The sequence below is a fragment of the Tupaia chinensis genome, unplaced genomic scaffold (assembly GCF_000334495.1).
Source record: "Tupaia chinensis unplaced genomic scaffold, TupChi_1.0 Scaffold149011_1, whole genome shotgun sequence".
NCBI lineage: Eukaryota > Metazoa > Chordata > Mammalia > Scandentia > Tupaiidae > Tupaia > Tupaia belangeri.
This window is the reverse complement of record NW_006208857.1, coordinates 408,471-426,166: the sequence shown is the minus strand read 5'-3', so window position 1 is coordinate 426,166 and position 17,696 is coordinate 408,471. Positions and strand designations below refer to the sequence as shown.

The 17,696-nt window shown below is 51.6% G+C and overlaps 1 protein-coding gene and 2 pseudogenes across 10 annotated transcripts; 1 reads left to right on the top strand and 2 right to left on the bottom strand.

The window, feature by feature from the left end:
* Positions 1–3,201: 3,201 nt before the first annotated feature.
* LOC102489125 (60S ribosomal protein L10-like) lies at positions 3,202–4,718 on the bottom strand (annotated as a pseudogene).
* Positions 4,719–5,234: 516 nt separating this feature from the next.
* On the bottom strand, positions 5,235–6,525 carry LOC114004452 (purine nucleoside phosphorylase pseudogene; annotated as a pseudogene).
* A 1,835-nt stretch (positions 6,526–8,360) lies between these two features.
* LRRC23 (leucine rich repeat containing 23) lies at positions 8,361–17,597 on the top strand. Of its 10 annotated transcripts, none has more exons than XM_006170788.1 (8): positions 8,480–8,647; positions 9,556–9,681; positions 9,767–9,876; positions 10,800–11,053; positions 12,590–12,720; positions 14,140–14,276; positions 16,308–16,596; positions 17,299–17,597. In XM_006170788.1, the coding sequence occupies exons 2-7, from the start codon at positions 9,556–9,558 to the stop codon at positions 16,570–16,572; spliced, it is 1,023 nt and encodes a 340-aa protein (XP_006170850.1). In that variant the 5' UTR covers positions 8,480–8,647; the 3' UTR covers positions 16,573–16,596; positions 17,299–17,597. The 10 variants fall into 10 exon arrangements, with proteins under 10 accessions (XP_006170846.1, XP_006170850.1, XP_006170848.1 ...); XM_006170786.1 differs by having other exon boundaries at positions 16,308–16,613; XM_006170784.3 differs by lacking the exons at positions 8,480–8,647; positions 16,308–16,596; positions 17,299–17,597 and adding an exon at positions 8,361–8,473 and having other exon boundaries at positions 9,764–9,876; positions 14,140–14,638.
* The last annotated feature ends 99 nt before the right edge of the window (positions 17,598–17,696 follow it).

Below are 17,696 nucleotides of genomic sequence, written 5' to 3'. Positions count from 1 at the left end.
CTACCCCCCACCCCCATAAAATTCTCTCTTAAAAAAAAAAGTCCTGACAGGAGAATGGAAGGGAAAGGATTGTGTCATGGCCATCTCCCCTGGGACGATTTCTTTCTCTCTGGCAAGCACACCTGCCCTATAGCAAAACTAACAACAACAATAGGTAAAAAGTACTCAACGTTTATTACTTTTTCATGATTTTACTACATTTTTGTCAGGACTGGCAAAAGAAAATACCACAGGGGGCCAGCAGGTGGTGTGGTGGTTAGGGCCGCTAGACTCCCACGTGGTTGACCATGGTTCAGGTCCTGGACCCGGTGGCTTGCTTTCTCTCTTTCCTCTTTCTCACTCTGTCCCTCTATGGTCAAATAAAATAAATAAGTAAGTAAGTAAATAAATAGCTAAATAAAATAATAATAATTAAAAAAAAACATATCTTTTAAAAAAGAAAGAAAGAAAATACCCCAGACTTGGTGGCTTAAACAACAGAAATTTATTTTCTCACACTTGTGGAGGCCAGAAGTCTAAGAGCAAGGGTGGTAGGTTTGGTCTCTGAGGCCTCATTCCTGGGCTTACAGATGGCTGCTTTCTCACGGTGCCCTCCGTGGTCCTTTTCTCTGTGTGCTCACACCTTTGATGTCTCTCTGTGTGTCCTTAGCTCCTCTTTTTCTTCTTTTCTTTCTTTTTTTTTTTTTTTTTGAGAGGTTTTTGCTATAGGGTGCGTGCGCTCACCAGACAGACAGAGACAGAGAGACAGAAAGTGAGAAATCACTCCCCAGGGGGGATGGCCATGCCGCAATCCCTTCTCCTCCATTCTCCTCTCAGGATCTTGGGCACGCACGCACTACGTGGGAGTCCAGCGACATCGCTGTTACGCTAACTGCTGGTCCCCTTCTTTTCATTTTTAGTTACCAGAGGGCACACGTGCTTGCCAGAGAGACAGAGAACAAGAAAACCACCCAATGTGGCAAGGTCCTGCTGCAATCCTTTCTCTTCCATTTCTCCATCCTGTTGGGAGTTTGGGCACACCTGCATCTGCACATGCTCACACTGTGTTTTTCAAGATGCTTGGACTATGTGAACCAGGGTCAGCCATATGGGATCACCCTTACCAGTAGGAAATGAGGATAGCCCCATATTTCTTCTTACTAGGATAAAAGTGAGGAGCTGGGAGGTGGCCTGGCGGGTAAGGGCACTGGACTCACACAGGGTCGACTGTGGTTCGAGTCCTGCGGTTAGAGTCACTTGCCCTCTCTGTCTCTCACACTCTGTCCCTCTCTGATCAAATTTTAAAAAATATGGGACTAGCAGTTGACGTAATGTCTATGTTGCTGGACTCCCATGTAGTCGACCGTGGTTCAAGTCCCGGACCTAGTGGCTTAAACTTATACTGGATATGTGTGTGTGCGTGCCCAAGTTCCTGAGAGGAGAGTGGAGGAGAAGGATTGCGGTGTGGCCATCCCCCTGGGGGATGTTTTCTCACTTTCTATCTCTCTGTCTCTCTGTCTTTCTGGTGAGGGCATGTGCTGTATAGCAAAAAAACTCTCAAAGAAATAATTAATAAAAGTAAATGAGTAAAGTTAATAAAATAAATAATAATAATAATAATAAGGACAAGAGTGAGAACGCTGGATTAAGACTGACTTTAATGTCCGCATTGTAACTTCATCCCTTTTTTTAAAAGGTTTTTGCCATAGGATATGTACATTCACCAGAGACAGAGAGAGGAAGTGAGAAATCACCCTCCCGGGGGGGGGGGGGTTGGAAATCATACAACCCCTGGGGAAGATGGCCACATCACAATCCCTTCTCCTCCATTCTCCTCCTGGGATTTTGGGCACGCACATACACATGCCAGGAGTGATTTTCAGGCTGCCACGCTGGTCTTGAAATGCAGTTGGCCATGTGGGAATCCAGAGCCTTAACCTCCACCCCCACCTCCTGGCATCATTTAGTCACTTCTTTAAAGGCCTTATCTCCAAATACAGTTACAATCTGAGGTACTGGGGGGTTAGGACATCAACACATGAATTTGAGGAGTACCCAACTTAGCCCTTAACAATTTTGCTATTATCTATCCTCTTGAAGTTATTTACCTATATTCTATTTGTATGATGGAAACACTGTATGCTTGTGTGCGGTTACACATTCCTTCCCGACTCTGTGTTCTACAAGTGGTAGCTTGAAATCAGCCATGGTGGGAGTCCACACTGGAGACCTCAACAAATACTAAAAGTCGGGACTCTCTGTTCTCCCTGGAGGGCCTGTTGTTTAACAATTACCAGTATCTCACAGCTATAGATATTAAAGTCTTGACAGTATAATTTGGGTGTAACAATGAGAAACATGGGCCAGCAGGTGGCCTGGAGGTTAAGGTGGCTTGAAAATCACTAGGAGAAGGAATTGTATCATGGCCATTGCCCCCTGCTGGGGGATGATTTTTTTTTTTTTAATTTTCCCTCTCTCTTTGTCTCTCTCTGTGGTGAGTGAACGCACCTTATAGCAAAAAACTAAAAACAAAAACAAAACAGGCCATGCGTGTGCACGTGCACATGTGCCCAAAATCCCCAGAGGAGAAGGGAAAAGAAATTGAAGTGTGGCTATCCCCCTTGGGAAGGGGTGTCTTCTCTCTCACGAAAGAAAGAAAAAGAGGGACCAGCAGATGACAAAATGGTTACGTTGCTGGACTCCCACATAGTCGACAGCAGTCCGAGTCTGGGACCCAGTGGCTTAAAACTCACGTTGAGGGTGCTGGCAGGTGGCATGGTGGTTAAGGGCATTGGACTCCCACATGGCCAACCATGGTTCGAGCCCTGGACCTGGCAGCTTGCTTTCTCACTTTCCCTCTCTCTCCTTTCTCTCTCTCTTGCTCTGTCCCTCTCTGGTCCAATTAAAATCAATCAATAAATACATAAAGTTAAATAAAATAATTCTTTAAAAAAACCTCATGCTGGGTGTGTGTGTGCCCAAAATCCTGAGAGGAGAATGGAGGATAAGAGATGGCTGTGTGGCCATCCCCCCTGGAGGGTTACTTCTTGCTTTCTGTCTCTCTGGTGAGCACACACACCCTATAGCAAAAATCTCTCAGAAAAAAAAAAAAAAAGGGAAAGAAAGAAAAGAAAAAAGAAAGGGAAGAAACGGAGCCAGCAGGTGGTATAGTGGTTACAGTACTGGATTCCATGTGGTGGACCATGGTTTGAGTCTTGGACTGGCAGCTTTTTTTTCCCCCTGGAAGTTAAGATTAATTGATAACTGTGGTCAAGGAAGGGGCAGCACAGTATGAACCCTCATGACTGCAAGGCTCGCCACTTGTCTAGGGGACCACGATTGGGGACGTATTTGACACCGCAGCCATTGGGGATGACGCGCTTCTCAGCCACCACGTCTTCAAAGTCGTCAGCATTAAACTTGGGAAAGCCCCACTTCGTTGAGATGTGGACCTTCTGCCGGCCAGGAAGCTTGAACTTGGCCCTGTGCAGGGCCTCAATCACGTGCTCCTTGTTCTGCAGCTTGGTGCGCATGGACACGATAACCTGGCCAATGTGGACCCTGGCTACCTGCCCTGGGGCTTCCCACAGGCACCCCTCATACCCGTCTGGAGCCTGTCAGCTCCAGCACAGGGCAACATCTTGTTGATGTGGACGACGTGGGAAGGGTGGGGCCGCACTCGGATATGAAAGCCGTCTTGCCACAACCTGTCACCACGTGCTTGTTTGCACAAATACGGGCAGCCTCCAGGGCTCCGACGAGAGCTGCTCACATTCCTCAGACACCACGTGGCCACACAGTGGGAAATCATCCACTTTTGCCTTCTTCTGCTCCAGGTCTGGGACACCACGGCAGAAGCGCGACTTTGGGTATGGCTCGTTCTTACAGTACTGGTAACACTGGGCGGGGCGGTGGCCCAGGGCTCACACCACCATCTTCAGTGGCGCACCGGAGGCAGAGAGCTGGACAGGCTGCTTGAAACATGCCAGGCATGTGAGCTTGCATGCGCAAAATCCCAAGAGGAGAAAGGAGGAGAGACTGAGTGTGGCTATGCCCCCGGGGCGGTGATTTCTCACTTTCTGTCCCTCTGTCTCTCTGGCGAGTGCATGCGCCCTAGAGCAAAACATTGCTCTAAATAAATAAATAAATAAGGGGGCCAGCAGGTGGTGTGGTGGTTAAGGTGTTTGGACTCCCACATGGCCAATCATGGTTCAAATTCTGAACCTGGTGGTTTGCTTTCTCACTTTCCTTCTCTTTCCATCTCTCTCTGTCTGGTCAAACTGAATGATAATAATAAATAAATAATTATTTTTAAAAATTATAAAAAAGTTTTTAAAAGACAATGAATTAACAAGATCATATTATATCCCATGTATACAGTTATAATTTGTAATTCAAAAATATTAATACATTTTGGGAACCAGCAGTTAGCGTAATGGCTATGTCGCTGGACTCCCACGTAGTCGACCGCGGTTCGCGTCCCAGACCCGGTGGCTTAAATCTCATGCCGGGCACGTGTGCGTGCATGCGTGCCCAAGATCCCGATTGCGGCGTGACCACCCCCCCTGGGGGGTGATTTCTCGCTTTCTATCTCTATGTCTCTCTCTTTCTGTCTGGCGAGCGCACACTCCCTATAGCAAAAATCTCTCCAAAAAAAAAAAAAAGAAGCCTTTGTCCCCAGCAAATCTGTGAAATGTAAACACCATGGTTTCCATGGCGTCCTCCAGTTGAGATGGCATTTTGGTGATAACTGTTGAAATCTTAGCCAGCAGGTAGGCGCCAATGCTGGGCGAGCCCGCCGGGAGCGGGGCGCAGCGGGCAGGGCGCCTTAGTACAGAAATGAGTCCCTGGCATGTGAGAATTTACAATCTACACAAGTTGGACTCATGGGGTAGAGAGTAGAATGGTCGTCACCAGGGGCCAGGGATGGGGAAAGGGGAGGCACTGGTCAAAAAGAACAAACTTACACTAGACAGGAGGGATAAGGCCTCGTGAAAGCCTTCTGTGAAGGTCAAAGGTCCGAGGGAAACCTGGGCACATCCCCTGCCTGGGTGTGTGACAGGGCATGAGCTCCAGCCCTTGGGGAAGAAGGCAGGCAGAAACTGCTTGGAGAAGACGCAAGCCAAAGACCTGGCCCCGGAAGTGCCTAGTGCGAGAAAGTGGGAAGGTCAGGGAAGATTTTCCCTCTCCTTTCGCTGCTGCCTAAGGGCAGAGGCACGTGACCCCACAAAGGGGCCAAGGCAGGTAGGGAGCAGCTACCTGAGCAGGGAGGAGGGAGACACCAGAGCAGGGAGGAGGGAGACGCCAGAGCCGTCCAGGGCCGGCCAACTGGCCTTGTCAGGGAGCAAAATGCTAGCCATGAGAATGGAAATGAAAACAAATCATAACAATAATAATGAAATAAAACCTTTATAAAAAGGGGGGGTGGCAGGTGGCATGATGGTTAAAGGCACTGGACTCCCACCTGGCTGACCACAATTCAAGTCTTGGACCTGGCAGCTTGCTCTCTCACTCTCTCTCTTTCTCTCTCTCTCTATCTTTTTCAGGTCAAGTTAAAACAAATAATAATAATAAATAAAGTTAAATAAAATCATTATTGGAAAAAAAACAAGACTGGAGACGAACCGTCCCAATTTCTGTGCTGCTTGTCCTCTGCAGCACTTCCTCATGACCGGACTCCCCTGGCTTTCCTAATCCACGATGACTTTGTAGGTGAGGAGGGAGAAGGCAGGCTCAAGCACACAGTGCCGGGCAGCTCTGATTCAGGTGTGCTCACACCCACAGCATTTGCCCCCAGCAAGTGCAGTAGACAAGGCTGTGCCACAGTTTCAAAGCTGGGGCCCACCGGCCTCACGTAGGTGTCTTCCCGAAGCTCTCTCTGCTCCCCTATCTGCCTCCTGCCTCATATTCCGGTCATAGGCATCAGACGTGGCAGGGAAACGAACTCCACACCTCTCATCCTTGGGCCCTTTGAGAGGGTTCTGACCAGAGAAACCAGGCAGGTTGATGTGATCATGGAGCAGCACGGTAGCTCCAGCCTCAAACTTGGTTGAGCCCTCCAGCTGCACTGGTGACCGCAAGGGTATCCACACCCCAAAGCTGGAACAGCCTCACGGGGAATGTCACCTTCCAGGTCGGGTACTCTTCATACATGTGGCAGGTGCCCTGTGTCATCACACAGGCTCTACCATTCAGGAACCCAAGCAGCAGTGGGCCAGCAAGGCCTGGCACTGTCCCTTGGGGCAAGTTAGGTATCTCACTGTGGTCAAAGATCTGGGCCTGGGCCTCTGTTAATTAGAGCTCCTAACCCAGAAGCCCAGACCACAGCACTGTCACTCGAGGTCAGTGCTTAGTGCGAGACAGAAGCCATTCTGCAGTGTACTTACAACCTTCATAGCAACTCCATTCCCCATGGCCCAGCCACTGCCCTCCGCTCTTACCTGCACTGCTCAAGTGAGCAGAGCTGAGCTGCCCTCTGCCAGCCTGGGCAATAGGGCTGTGCGCTCGCCAGAGAGACAGACAGAGAGACAGAGAGCAGGAGATCATCCCCCGGTGGCATGGCCACACTGCAATCCCCTCTCCTCCATTCTCCTCTTGGAATCTTGGGCACGCACGCACACATGCCCGGCGTGTTTCAAGCCTCTGGGTCTGGCCCCTCAAACCGTGGTCAGCCACGTGGGAGTCTAGCAATGTAGACATTATGACATCTGCTGATCCCCCAAAAGTGCTATTTTAATTAGGACTAATTTTAAACACTGAAATTCACATACATTATTCATATTGCTACATCTCAAATAGGAATGAGGTAATTAACTGAAAAAAAAAAAAGATCCAGTGGAGCCAGCATGGTGGTTAGGGTGTTGGACTCACACATGGCATGCAAATGCACGCGTGCCCAACATCCCAACAGGAGAGAAAAAAGGAGAAGGGATTGTGGCTTGAGCATGCATCCCTGGAGGGCTTTTTCTCTTTCTCTGACAAGTGTATAAGCCCTTTAGAAATTAACACACACACACACACACACACACACACACACAGATGAAGAACACACAGCTATTAAGTGGTAGAGCTGGGTTTTGAACCTGTGTTTCTGACTTTAAAGCTCCTCCTAGATCCATGACACCAAGGGAACAGACTAGTCTTTTAACTATTCCTCCAAGCAGGACTGGGCAGGGGATAACGTTTCCTGATTTCCATTCCACCCCATCTTCCATCAAGGGGCACTTCGTGCATTTTGTAGTCTGTAAGCCACAGTTTAACAATCGAGCACACAATATCTCCCCTCATTAACTAATTGTTTTTTGTTTGTTTGTTTGTTTTTTGGAGAGGTTTTCGCTATAGGGCGCTTGCACTCACCAGACAGACAGAGAGAGACAGAAAGACAGAAAGCTGGAAATCACCCCCCAGGGGGATGGTCACACTGCAATCCCTTCTCCTCCATTCTCCTCTCAGGATCTTGGGCACGCACGTACACGCGCCCAGCGTGAGTTTTAAGCCACCGGGTCCGGAACGCGAGCCGTGGTCGACTACATGGGAGTCCAGCGACATAGCCATTACCCTAACTGCTGGTTCCCAACTAATTGTTTTATTTACACCAGATTCTACGTGATTGGCAACATCCTCTTTTTCCCAGGCAAATCAATGTCATAAATACTGACCTTCTTGAGCCTCACTTTCCTTTTCCTCGGAATGCAGTAATTTACAAACCTGTTGTGCCGCAATCCCTTCTCCTCCATTCTCCTCTTAGGATCTTGGGCACGCGCACACACACGCGCCCGGCGTGAGTTTAAGCCACCGGGCCCAGGACTCGAACCGCGGTCGACTGCATGGGAGTCCAGAGACATAGCCATGACGCTAACTGCTGGTCCCTTGGCTCAGTTCTTGTTGGGGAATGACATAACAATCTTGGATCGGGTGTATTTATTTTAACAGGCAGCGTTTCTCCCTTTCTAATCCCCAAAGGTCTGCATCCAATGTCTAGGATTCCTCGCGCAGGATCCCTCTCAGCTGCGCTTATTCCCTCCTACAGTTGAGAAGGTGCGGTCAGTCGCTGGTAAACCGCAGACCTGCCAAGACGCCTACCTAGGTCTTAGACACAGGGGCCTGGACTCCTTCAGCCTCGACAAGGCACCTTTCCCATTCTACTGAAATTAACCAATGGGAGGGGCCTATGAGGAGAACAAGGCCCCTTACCTTGGCATTTCTCCTTTGTCCGCGCGCTCTACCCCTTTTGCTTCTGGGGAAGAGTTACGGAGTTTCCCCTGAATTCACAGCACTTTTGCTTTGAGGCGGTCCGGTCCCTTTAAGGGCTAGGATGACGTAATGACTAGTCCCGCCTCCTTCCGTCCCCTCTTCTTGCTGTCCTAAGCCCGCCCAATTTGATGTTCTCCACCAATTAGCGCCCCAAGCCAGGTCTGCGCCTCATCCGGGTTCCTGGGAACGTGGCCTCGTAACCAGGCAACCACTGACCCAACCCCTCGGGACGGATTTGCAGGTCCTTTTAGTCGCAGCGCCCCTTCAACGGTTGCAAGCGCAGTAGTCTAGTGCCCCGCCCACCCGTTGCCATAACAGCAGTACACAACCGCTGCTTCCCCTTGCCCCTCTTCCAGAACAATCCTTCCCTCTCAGGGCAAGGCTCCTGGACTGCTTCTAGTTGGGCTGGACCAGGGTCTGCGACCCTTTGCAAAGGGGGATTGAGTAGGAGGGCTGCACGTCAGGCTTGTGTCCTGGGGGGCGTGCAGGGAAATGGGGCTAGGTAGGGAGGGAGAATTAGGAGAATTAATCCAGGAGGGTTTATGCACCAAAGACGGGAGGAAAAGGGAGCCCAGAAACAGGAGGAAAGCTGCAAGAGAGACACAGGGGGCAGACCGACATGGGAGGGCTCTGGACTCCTCTCTGATACTTGGGCACACCGAGGCTGGGGGTGGATTGTGGGGTGAACACCCTGTCATGGGTGCTTTTTTACCCTGTCTCATTTGCTCACTCATGGAATACACAAAACATAGAAAAGGGAGTGGGTGGGGGGGTTGAGGCAGCTGGATCCCACCTAGTCAGTTGAGAGGTTCAAGTCCAGCCCTTTGAAAAACACACTGGGCACATGCGTGTGCATGCCCAGAATCTCGGGAGGAGAAATGAGCAGGGACTGGGGAGTGGGCATCTCTCTCTTTCTCTCTTTCTCTCTTTCTCTCTCTCTCTCTCTCTCTCTCTCTCTCTCGGCAAGCACGCAGGGTCAGCACACAAGGTGCCTTATAGCAAACTAAACAATGAAAAGGGGGTGGCGAGAATCAAGCAGTGGGTCCAGGAAGCAGGAGGCTAAGCTACTGGAGGAGAACGGGAGCCGTGGGAAGGGCAGGGAAGCCTTGGGTCTGGGAAGGCATCCTGAAGGGAGAGGGGTCCCTGGCAGCAGTATGGCGTGGAGGCTGGGAGTGGCAGGAGAGGTCACAGGGACGAGGACACAAGCACAGTGGGGAGGCGAGGGGTGATGGGGTGAATGGAGCCGAGGGAGCTGAGGGCTATGAGGAGCTGGGAGGAGGGCTGAGCTTGATCTGACTCCAGGACTGTCCATTGCGAAGACAGATGTCAGATGAAGAAGACCCGGAAGACTTTGAACCAGACCAGGATGATTTTGAGAAAGAAGATGACGAGAAGGAGACAGAGGAGTCGGAGGACTTCAGGAAAGAGGGGGAAGACGGGCCAGAGGAAGTGAGAGCCTGGAAAGGGACGGGCCATTGGGCTAGGGGACAGGGCTGGGCTGGAAGGGGGTGCCTCACTGCCTTTCCTCCAGCAGTGGATGTCCACTCCCCTCACGGAGGACATGATGAAAGAAGGCCTTTCCCTGCTCTGCAAGACGGGCAGCGGACTGGCCCATGCTTACGTCAAGCTGGAGCTTAGAGAGAGGTGCGTTTAGGGGGACCGGATGTGCTCCATGGGGTCCTAGGGCCCGTCTCATTTTCTACTCTTTCCTGGGTGTTTGGGCTGAGAGCTGGGGTCTCATCCAGGCCAAGTGGGGAGGAAAGGATAGAACTGACTTTTTAGGAGCTCTGAGGCTACCCGTGCTAGAGCTGACCTGGGGAATTAGAGACGGGGGTGCTGGGAGGAATCCTGACGGGCTCTACTGTTCCCCAGAGTGTGGGTCTCTGCTCTTCACTGACACAGTCCACCTACCAGGGGGCGGGCAGAGGGCGGAGCAGTTATGTCACTGGACTACCACATGACCAGCTGCAGTTTGAGTCCTGGACCCAGTTGTTGAAACTCACCAGGCGTGTGTGTGTGTATGTGTGTGTGTGTGTGTGTAGTCATCCTCCCTGGGGGGTGATTTCTTACTTTCCTTCTCATCATCTCTGTCTGTCTCTCTTGGGTGAGCCCACATGCCCTAAGGCAAAACCCTTTACTCAGAAAAATCAAAAAAGAAATTCACTTACTGGGTTAGCAGGTAGCGTGGTGGTTAAGGTGCTGGATCCCATACGCTGCGGTTTGAGTCCTGGACCCGGCAGCTCAATAAGCACACTGGGTGCATGTGTGTGTGTGTCCAAATCTCAAGAGGAGAACGGAGGGGCAGGGACTGTGGCATGCCCATCCCCCAGGTGGTGATTTCTCACTTTCCCTCTGTCTCTGTCTCTCTCCAAGGGAGCACACTAGCCCTATGGCAAAAGAAAAACAAACTCCTTTCTTCTCCCTGTCCTTGCTCCTCCCGTCTGTCACTCAGTTCTCTCCATTCTGAGCTGTCCCCACACTGCCTCACAGGGCCTTCCGCATTAGCACCTCTGCCAGTCCTTGCTGGGTCCTCCGCCTAACCCCATCCCGCCTCTGCCACCCCCTAGGGACCTGACAGACATATACTTACTGCGCTCCTACATCCATCTGCGTTATGTGGATGTTTCTGAGAACCACCTGACAGACCTGTGGCCTCTCAATCACCTCACCCACCTGCTCTGGCTCAAGGCTGACGGCAATCGGCTGAAGAGTGCCCAGCTGAATGAGCTGCCCTACCTGCAGATCGCCAGTTTTGCCTATAACCAGATCACTGACACTGAGGGCATCTCTCATCCTCGTCTGGGAAGCCTGGATCTCAAAGGTGGGTCCTTAGGGTGGGCTCCGCCACATTGTTCTTCCCTTCCTGGCCTGGGGCCCACGGAAGTGGGCAGTGTGGTTCTAGGCTGTGCTTTCATTCATTCAGGCACCATGATTCATTATGGCATTCGTTACGACAGTTGTACACGCTGGAGACAGCAGCGGGCAGGACAGAGGCAATCCCTGTTCTTAGGAGATTGCGTTCTAGTAGGAGAGAACCAGTAATGAGCACGAAAAGTAAACTTCAGTCGTTTACTTACTTAGTTTTTGTTTTAAAGAATTATTTATTTGGGGGGCCAGCAGTTGGCGTAATGGCAATGTCGCTGGACTCCCATGTAGTCAACGGCTGTTCGAGTCCCGGACCCAGTGACTTAAACTCATGCCGGGCGTGTGTGCGGTCGTGCCCAAGATCCCGAGAGGAAAATGGAGGAGAAGGGATTGCGGTGTGGCCATCCCCCTGGGGAGGTGATTTCTCTCTCTCTCTCTTTGGTGAACACACGCGCCCTATAGCAAAAACCTCTCAAAAAAAAAAAATATTTATTTATTTATTTTAAAACAGTTTTTTGCGATAGGGCCTGTGTGCTTGCTGGAGAGAGAGAGAGCTATAGGAAGACAGAAAGCAAGAAGTCACTACCCAGGGGGGATGGCCGTGCCACAATCCCTTCTCCTTAATTCTCCTCTCAGGATTTTGGGCACACATGCACATGTGCCTGGCATGACTTTTAAGCTGCTGGCCGGGGACTTGAACCATGGTCAGCCATGTGGGAGTCCAGTGATGTAATCATTATGCCATCTGCTGGTCCCTATTTATTTAATTTTATTTATTCTTTTTGTAATATATGTTACATTTTATTTTTTATTATTATTTTTCTATTTGCTATAGAGCATGTACGCTCACTAGAGAGAGAGAGAGAAAGCAAACCGCTGAGTCTGAGACTCAGACTGTGGTCCGCCATGTGGTAGTCCAGAACCATAACCACCATGACACCTGCTGGCCCTTATCATTTTTTAATTTGCTAGAGAACACCTGTGCTCACCATAGACCAAGAGAGAGAGAGAGAGCAAGCCACCCATCCAGGACTTGAACCACAGTTGGCCATGTGGGAGTCCAGCACCTTAACCACCGCACCACCTGCCAGCCCCCATTATCTGTTAAAAGGAAACAAATGCCATGGGAAAATGAGTCAGGGTGAGAGGGATGGGGGGGCTCGGGTGGCAATTTCCAACAGGTTGGTTGGGACAGACATCACTGAGAAGCTGACACTGGGGCAGAGACTTGAAGGTGGAGAGGGAGTTAGACTCGTGGATTGCTCGAGGAGCACTCTATTCACTCTCAAAAGCTTTGTTGGACATATTCCTCCAGTTCTTGGACTACCAGATCACTTTTCCCAGGCCCCCGGAGGTGTTAAGTCTGGAGCTGTCCCTCCTTGTTGACCCTGCATTGGAGGGAGAGGATGATTGAGAGGCTCCCCAAATCCAGGCTCTGCTGCTGCACATTTGGGGTTGCTCTTTGACCTCTTGACACCCTCCTCCTCCTCAGGAAACCGCATTCGTATGGTGACAGGTCTGGACCCCCAAAAGCTGAACAGCCTGCACACGCTGGAGCTTCGGGGAAACCAGCTGGAAAGCACCCTGGGGATCAACCTTCCTAAGCTGAAGAACCTCTACCTGGTAGCTCACTGGGGCACAGGGTGGGCCAGGGAAGAGGGCACTGTCCTGGGGTCAGGATGCCCGGTTTCTAGTAGGCCTGGCTGCTGACCTCATCATATAACTGTCATCATTTACTGGGTCCTTGCGTGGTGCTCAATGTTGTGGAGACGCAAAGTTAAAACGGACAAGGTGCTTGGGGCTGGCAGGTGGCGTGGTGGTTAAGGGTGCTGGACTCCCATGTGGCTGACCTGTGGTTCGAGTCCCGGACCTGGTGGCTTACTTTCTTACTTTCCCTTTCTCTCTCACTGTCTCCCTCTGCTCAAATTAAAGTAAGTAAGTAAGTAAGTAAGTAAGTAAGTAAGTAAGTAAATAAATAAATAAATAAATGACTTCTCCAAAAAAACAACAACAACAACAAAAAAAAAACAAAAGACAAGGTGCTTAACCTAGCAGGGCCAACAGGGTGTGACAGGGCCTACTCCGATAGGGCGTACTAGACAGGGCGTACTAGGTGGCTGATACAGAGAGAATTGCCCCCATACAGGCAGCAGCGACAGTGCATAACTGATGTTTGGACAGCGAAGGAGCTGCGTGAATGTTTAGTCCTTAGGCTCATGAGCTGCTTCACTCCAGGATGGTGCTGAAGCCACTGCTCGGTGGAGGATGGGGGCTCCTGGGCCTGGGGGTGAGTTGAAGAATCTTCTTAATCAGAGGTGGCCTTAGAGGGGTGAGTAGTCACGATTCCTGCCTACCTTTTGTGGCAGTTTCTCCTGGACTTCTAAACTCTCTCCGCTGATTTCCACCCACCTCTCCTCCCCTTCTCCAGCCCTCCTTCTCTACCTTGGATTCTCTTTGGTTTCATTTCTCTCTTTTTTTTTTTTTTTTTTTAAGGTTTTTGTCACAGGGCTTGTGTGTATGCCAGAGAGACAGAGAGAGGGAAAGTGAGAAATCACCCCGGGGGCAAGCCCGTGCCACAGTCCTTTCTCCTTCATTCTCCTCTTGGGACTTTGGGCACACACAGGCATGCTCCCAGTGTCATCTTCAAGTTACCAGGTCTGGGACTCGAACTGTGGTCAACCATGTGGGAGTCCAGTGCCCTAACTACCACGCCACCAGCTAGCCCCATCTCTTTTTAAAGGTTTTAAATTAGAGATTGAGAAACAGAGAAAGGAAGGCGGGTACTCTCGATCTGGTCTCGCCATGCTGCGATCCTGCCCCAGCCTTCCCAGCCAGCCAGCTCGTACGCACGTGCCCTTGGATGCGCCCGGCACACTCAGGCCCACCTGGGATCTGAACCTGAGCCTCCGACGTGACTCTAGTATTGCACAGCGACACCCCGCTGCCTGCACCATGGCTGGACCGTGCTTCATCTCGTCCTGACTTCTCTTTCTTTCCTGGCCCTGCTCCCTCTCAGTCACTCTCCTGTGCTCCCGGGTCTAGGCCCAGAACGCACTGAAGAAGGTCGAAGGCTTGGAGAACCTAAGCAATCTCATCACCTTGCATCTTCGTGACAACCAAATCGAAACTCTGGACGGCTTCTCCAGAGAAATGAAAGCACTGCAGTACCTCAACCTGAGGTGTGGACCCCCACCACCCCCACCTGGCCCTCTCCCAGCCGGGAGCAGACCCCGTTCCCACATTCCTCGTCCACAGCCAGATCCTCACCCCCTCCTCCCTGACCCTCACCCTGGCTTCCCTTCTTTGCCCATATCCAGTCCCAATAGCAGCACCAAGACCCCGTACCTGCGAACCCAGAGTTCTTGGGCCGGGCCTTGTGCTGGGCTTTCAGAACATCTCGTGGAGAATCAGAGGGGGTCCCTGTTCTTTTTTAGTTTATTTATTTCTGCCTTCCATGAGCAACAGACAGAGAACTGGCGGCTCTAACAGGGCTTTACCCTGCAGTCCGTCCTCAGTCTCAGCCAGCCCTGGCTCGCGGGTGGGCATGCTTGGTGTTCATGCAGGTCTTTCCATCAGATCTGGGACCTCCCCGTGTGGTCAGCCTTGCAGGCTATCCCCTTTTTTATTTTAAACCTCTGGGCCACTCATCAACCCCAGAGAGGGTCCTATTCTTTATTTTGTATTAATTAATTTATTTTTAAAAGAATTAGTTTATTTAACTTTATTTACTTATAGAGACAGAGTGCACAGGAGAGAGATGGTATGTTAGAAAGCAAGCCGCCAGGTCCTCAGTAGGCCATGTGGGAGTCCAGTGCCCTTAACCACCACGCCACTTGCTGGTCCCTGTTTATTTATTTATTTCAGGTTTTTGCCATAGCTGGAGAGAGAGAGTACATGATTTTCAAGCCACCAGATCTGACATTCAAACCATGGCTGGATATGGGAGTCCACCGCCGTAACTACCAGTCACCTGCCAGCCCAGTGGTGGTCCTGTCCATAAAGCGCTCACAGCCTGACTCCAGCTCTCTTTTCCTGGCCTGTCTAAGTTTCCACTGCCCTTTCCCTCTCCTGGGAGCCAATTCCCTTTTCCATTTCCTGCCTTTCTTCTGAGAGTCCCCTGTGAGGGATGGTCTATTTGCTGGTACCAAACACAAGCTGTGCTCAGATGCAAGGAGAGAGGAGTATCTGAAAGAAAATCTCGGGACCAGCAGTTAGCATAATGGCTATGTCGCTGGACTCCCACATAGTCGACCGCAGCTCGAGTCCCGGACCCGGTGGCTTAAACTCACGCCGGGCGCGTGTGCGTGTGTGCCCAAGATCCCGAGAGGAGAATGGAGGAGAAGGGATTGCGGCGTGACCATCCCCCCTGGGGGGTGATTTCTCGCTTTTTATCTCTCTGTCTCTCTCTGTCTCTATGTACAAAATCTCCATGCCACCTGCCAGCCCCAACACTTAAATATTTCAGAAAGGCTTGACGATAAGGGTGTGAAAATGGGGGCCGGCAGGTGCCATGGTGGCTAAGGGTGCTGGGCTCCCACATGGCCAACTGTGGTTCGAGAACTGGACCTGGTGGCTTCCTTTCTCATTTTCTCCCTCTCTCTTGCTGTGTCCCTCTCTGGTCAAAATTAAAATCAGTAAGTCAATAAATAGGTCAATAAATAAAGTTAAAATAATTCTAAAAAAAAACAAACATGAAAATAAAGGCAGCGTATCAGTCAGTGAGGCACATCAAAGATGAAGCTCCTTCAGGCTGAGGCCTCACTTCTCTCTAGCTCGGGGGTCCTTCCTATGAGCAGCATCGCCATGGCACCCACCCCCGTGGGACCCATGCTTAGACCCCAGTTCCTCCGCCACTGGCCAGGGCCTGCCTTCTCACCCCGGCTTAGGAATGACTGTCACAGAAGGCGCTTTGCCTTTCCTCCCTGACCACAGGATAGGGTCGAGGCCTGGCTCTGCTGCTCCGAAAGGATAAAGCAGAACGTTTCAGAGTAGAAAAGGCACCTAGGGATTCTTTAAGGGCAGAAGCAGGAGAGAAGTGGGACTGGACACAACTCTGCAGCAGACCAGGCATCGCTTGGCAGACCAGTCCTCACAGCTAGTGTTTCTGGGGACACTGGACCCTAGTGGGAGACTTCCCCAGACACCCCGTTCTAGCAGCTGTCAGCCCAGCCCATGATCCCTGGGTGAGTCCTCCCTGGCTGCACTGGCAGGGGCAACATGGTGACTGACTTGAGGGAGCTGGCCAAGCTCCACGACCTGCCCAAGCTGCGTGCCCTGGTGCTGCTGGATAACCCCTGCACGGACGAGACCGACTACCGCCAGGAGGCCCTGGTGCAGATGGTGCACCTGGAACGCCTGGACAAAGAGTTCTATGAGCGGGCTGAGGCTGAAGAGATCCGCCAGAGGCTGAAGGAGGAGCAGGAACAGGATGGCGAGATGGAGCACGACCTGGAACCCATCCAGCCATTGCCTTAGCAGCTGTTCTAGCCTTGGAAGACAGTAGGGGCCAGGAGGAGGTGACCCAGGGGCTGGGCAGGGAGTCAGAGAGGGTCGCTGCAGGAGAGCCGGGTGGGGCAGGAACAGAGCAAAGAACCCTTGGCAAGACCAGGGTTGGGAGTTGGGGACTCTCAGGGTGAGGAGAATAGCCCAGAGGGGCCTGGCAGATGAGAAAAGGCCAGAACAGTGAGTAACAAGAATTGGAGTAGTGGGCCAGCCAGGTGGCATGGTGGTTAAGGTGACTGGATCCCACACAGCAGATTGCCTGGTTCAGATCCTGAACCCAGTGGCTGGAAAAACACACCAGGCATATGCATGGGTGTCCAAAATCCTGAGAGAAGAATGGAGGAGAAGAGATTGCAGCATGGCCATCCCCCGTTGGGGGTGATTTCTCACTTTCTCTGTCTTTCTGTGCCCTGTAACAAGGAAAACAATATTGGAGTAGAGGGAGAAGAGTCGGTGGGTCAGCGGTCCCTGACATAAAGTGATTATGGGAAAGGCCAGGTCTGGGTGCAAGGGGGCTGTGAGGAGGGAGGTGGTGGGGTGTGAGGAATGCAGCTGGCTGGGAAGAGGAAGATGCCGCACTAAAAATAACAGGTTAGGGGCGGGAGGAAGAAAGGAGGGCAGGCTGGGGAGAGGCGCCCAGGAAATGTGGTGGCTGGGCAGCAGATGGGGCACAAGCTTACTTGTGTCGTCTTATTTCAGATCACACTCCCTGGGCCGGATCTGAGCGGACTCCCGGAGCGCCGCATCCTCTCTACCCTCGCTGGGAGACAGAGCTGGGGATTCATCCCAGCCTGAGCAGTTACCTGAGCAGGGTGGGGTGCACCGTGAGGGCGCCGTGGGCCTGGAGCCTGGGCTGGTCGGCTCTCCGCAGGTCTGTGTAGGAGCCAGGCCTGGTGGGTGGCTGAGGGATGCTGGTAGTGTTGACGGGAGAGAACTACGGAGGCGGGCTGAGGTTCTAGGAGGAGCTCAATGTTCGAATAAAGAGCTATTTTCCTACTCTTGGGTCTGGCCGGGTTTGTGAGACACGGTCGCAGTGGGCTTCACTGGCAGCCTGGATCTCAGGACCCGGACCGCTGGTGCGTGGCTGTGCCTTCCAG

Excerpts from the sequence above, each read along its gene's own strand:
- LRRC23 (XM_006170784.3), top strand. The coding sequence starts at position 9,556 with ATGTCAGATGAAGAAGACCCGGAAGACTTTGAACCAGACCAGGATGAT. Across the intron at positions 9,682-9,763 it reads GGGAAGACGGGCCAGAGGAA|CAGTGGATGTCCACTCCCCT; the intron begins GTGAGAGCCTGG and ends CCTTTCCTCCAG. Across the intron at positions 11,054-12,589 it reads GGGAAGCCTGGATCTCAAAG|GAAACCGCATTCGTATGGTG; the intron begins GTGGGTCCTTAG and ends CCTCCTCCTCAG.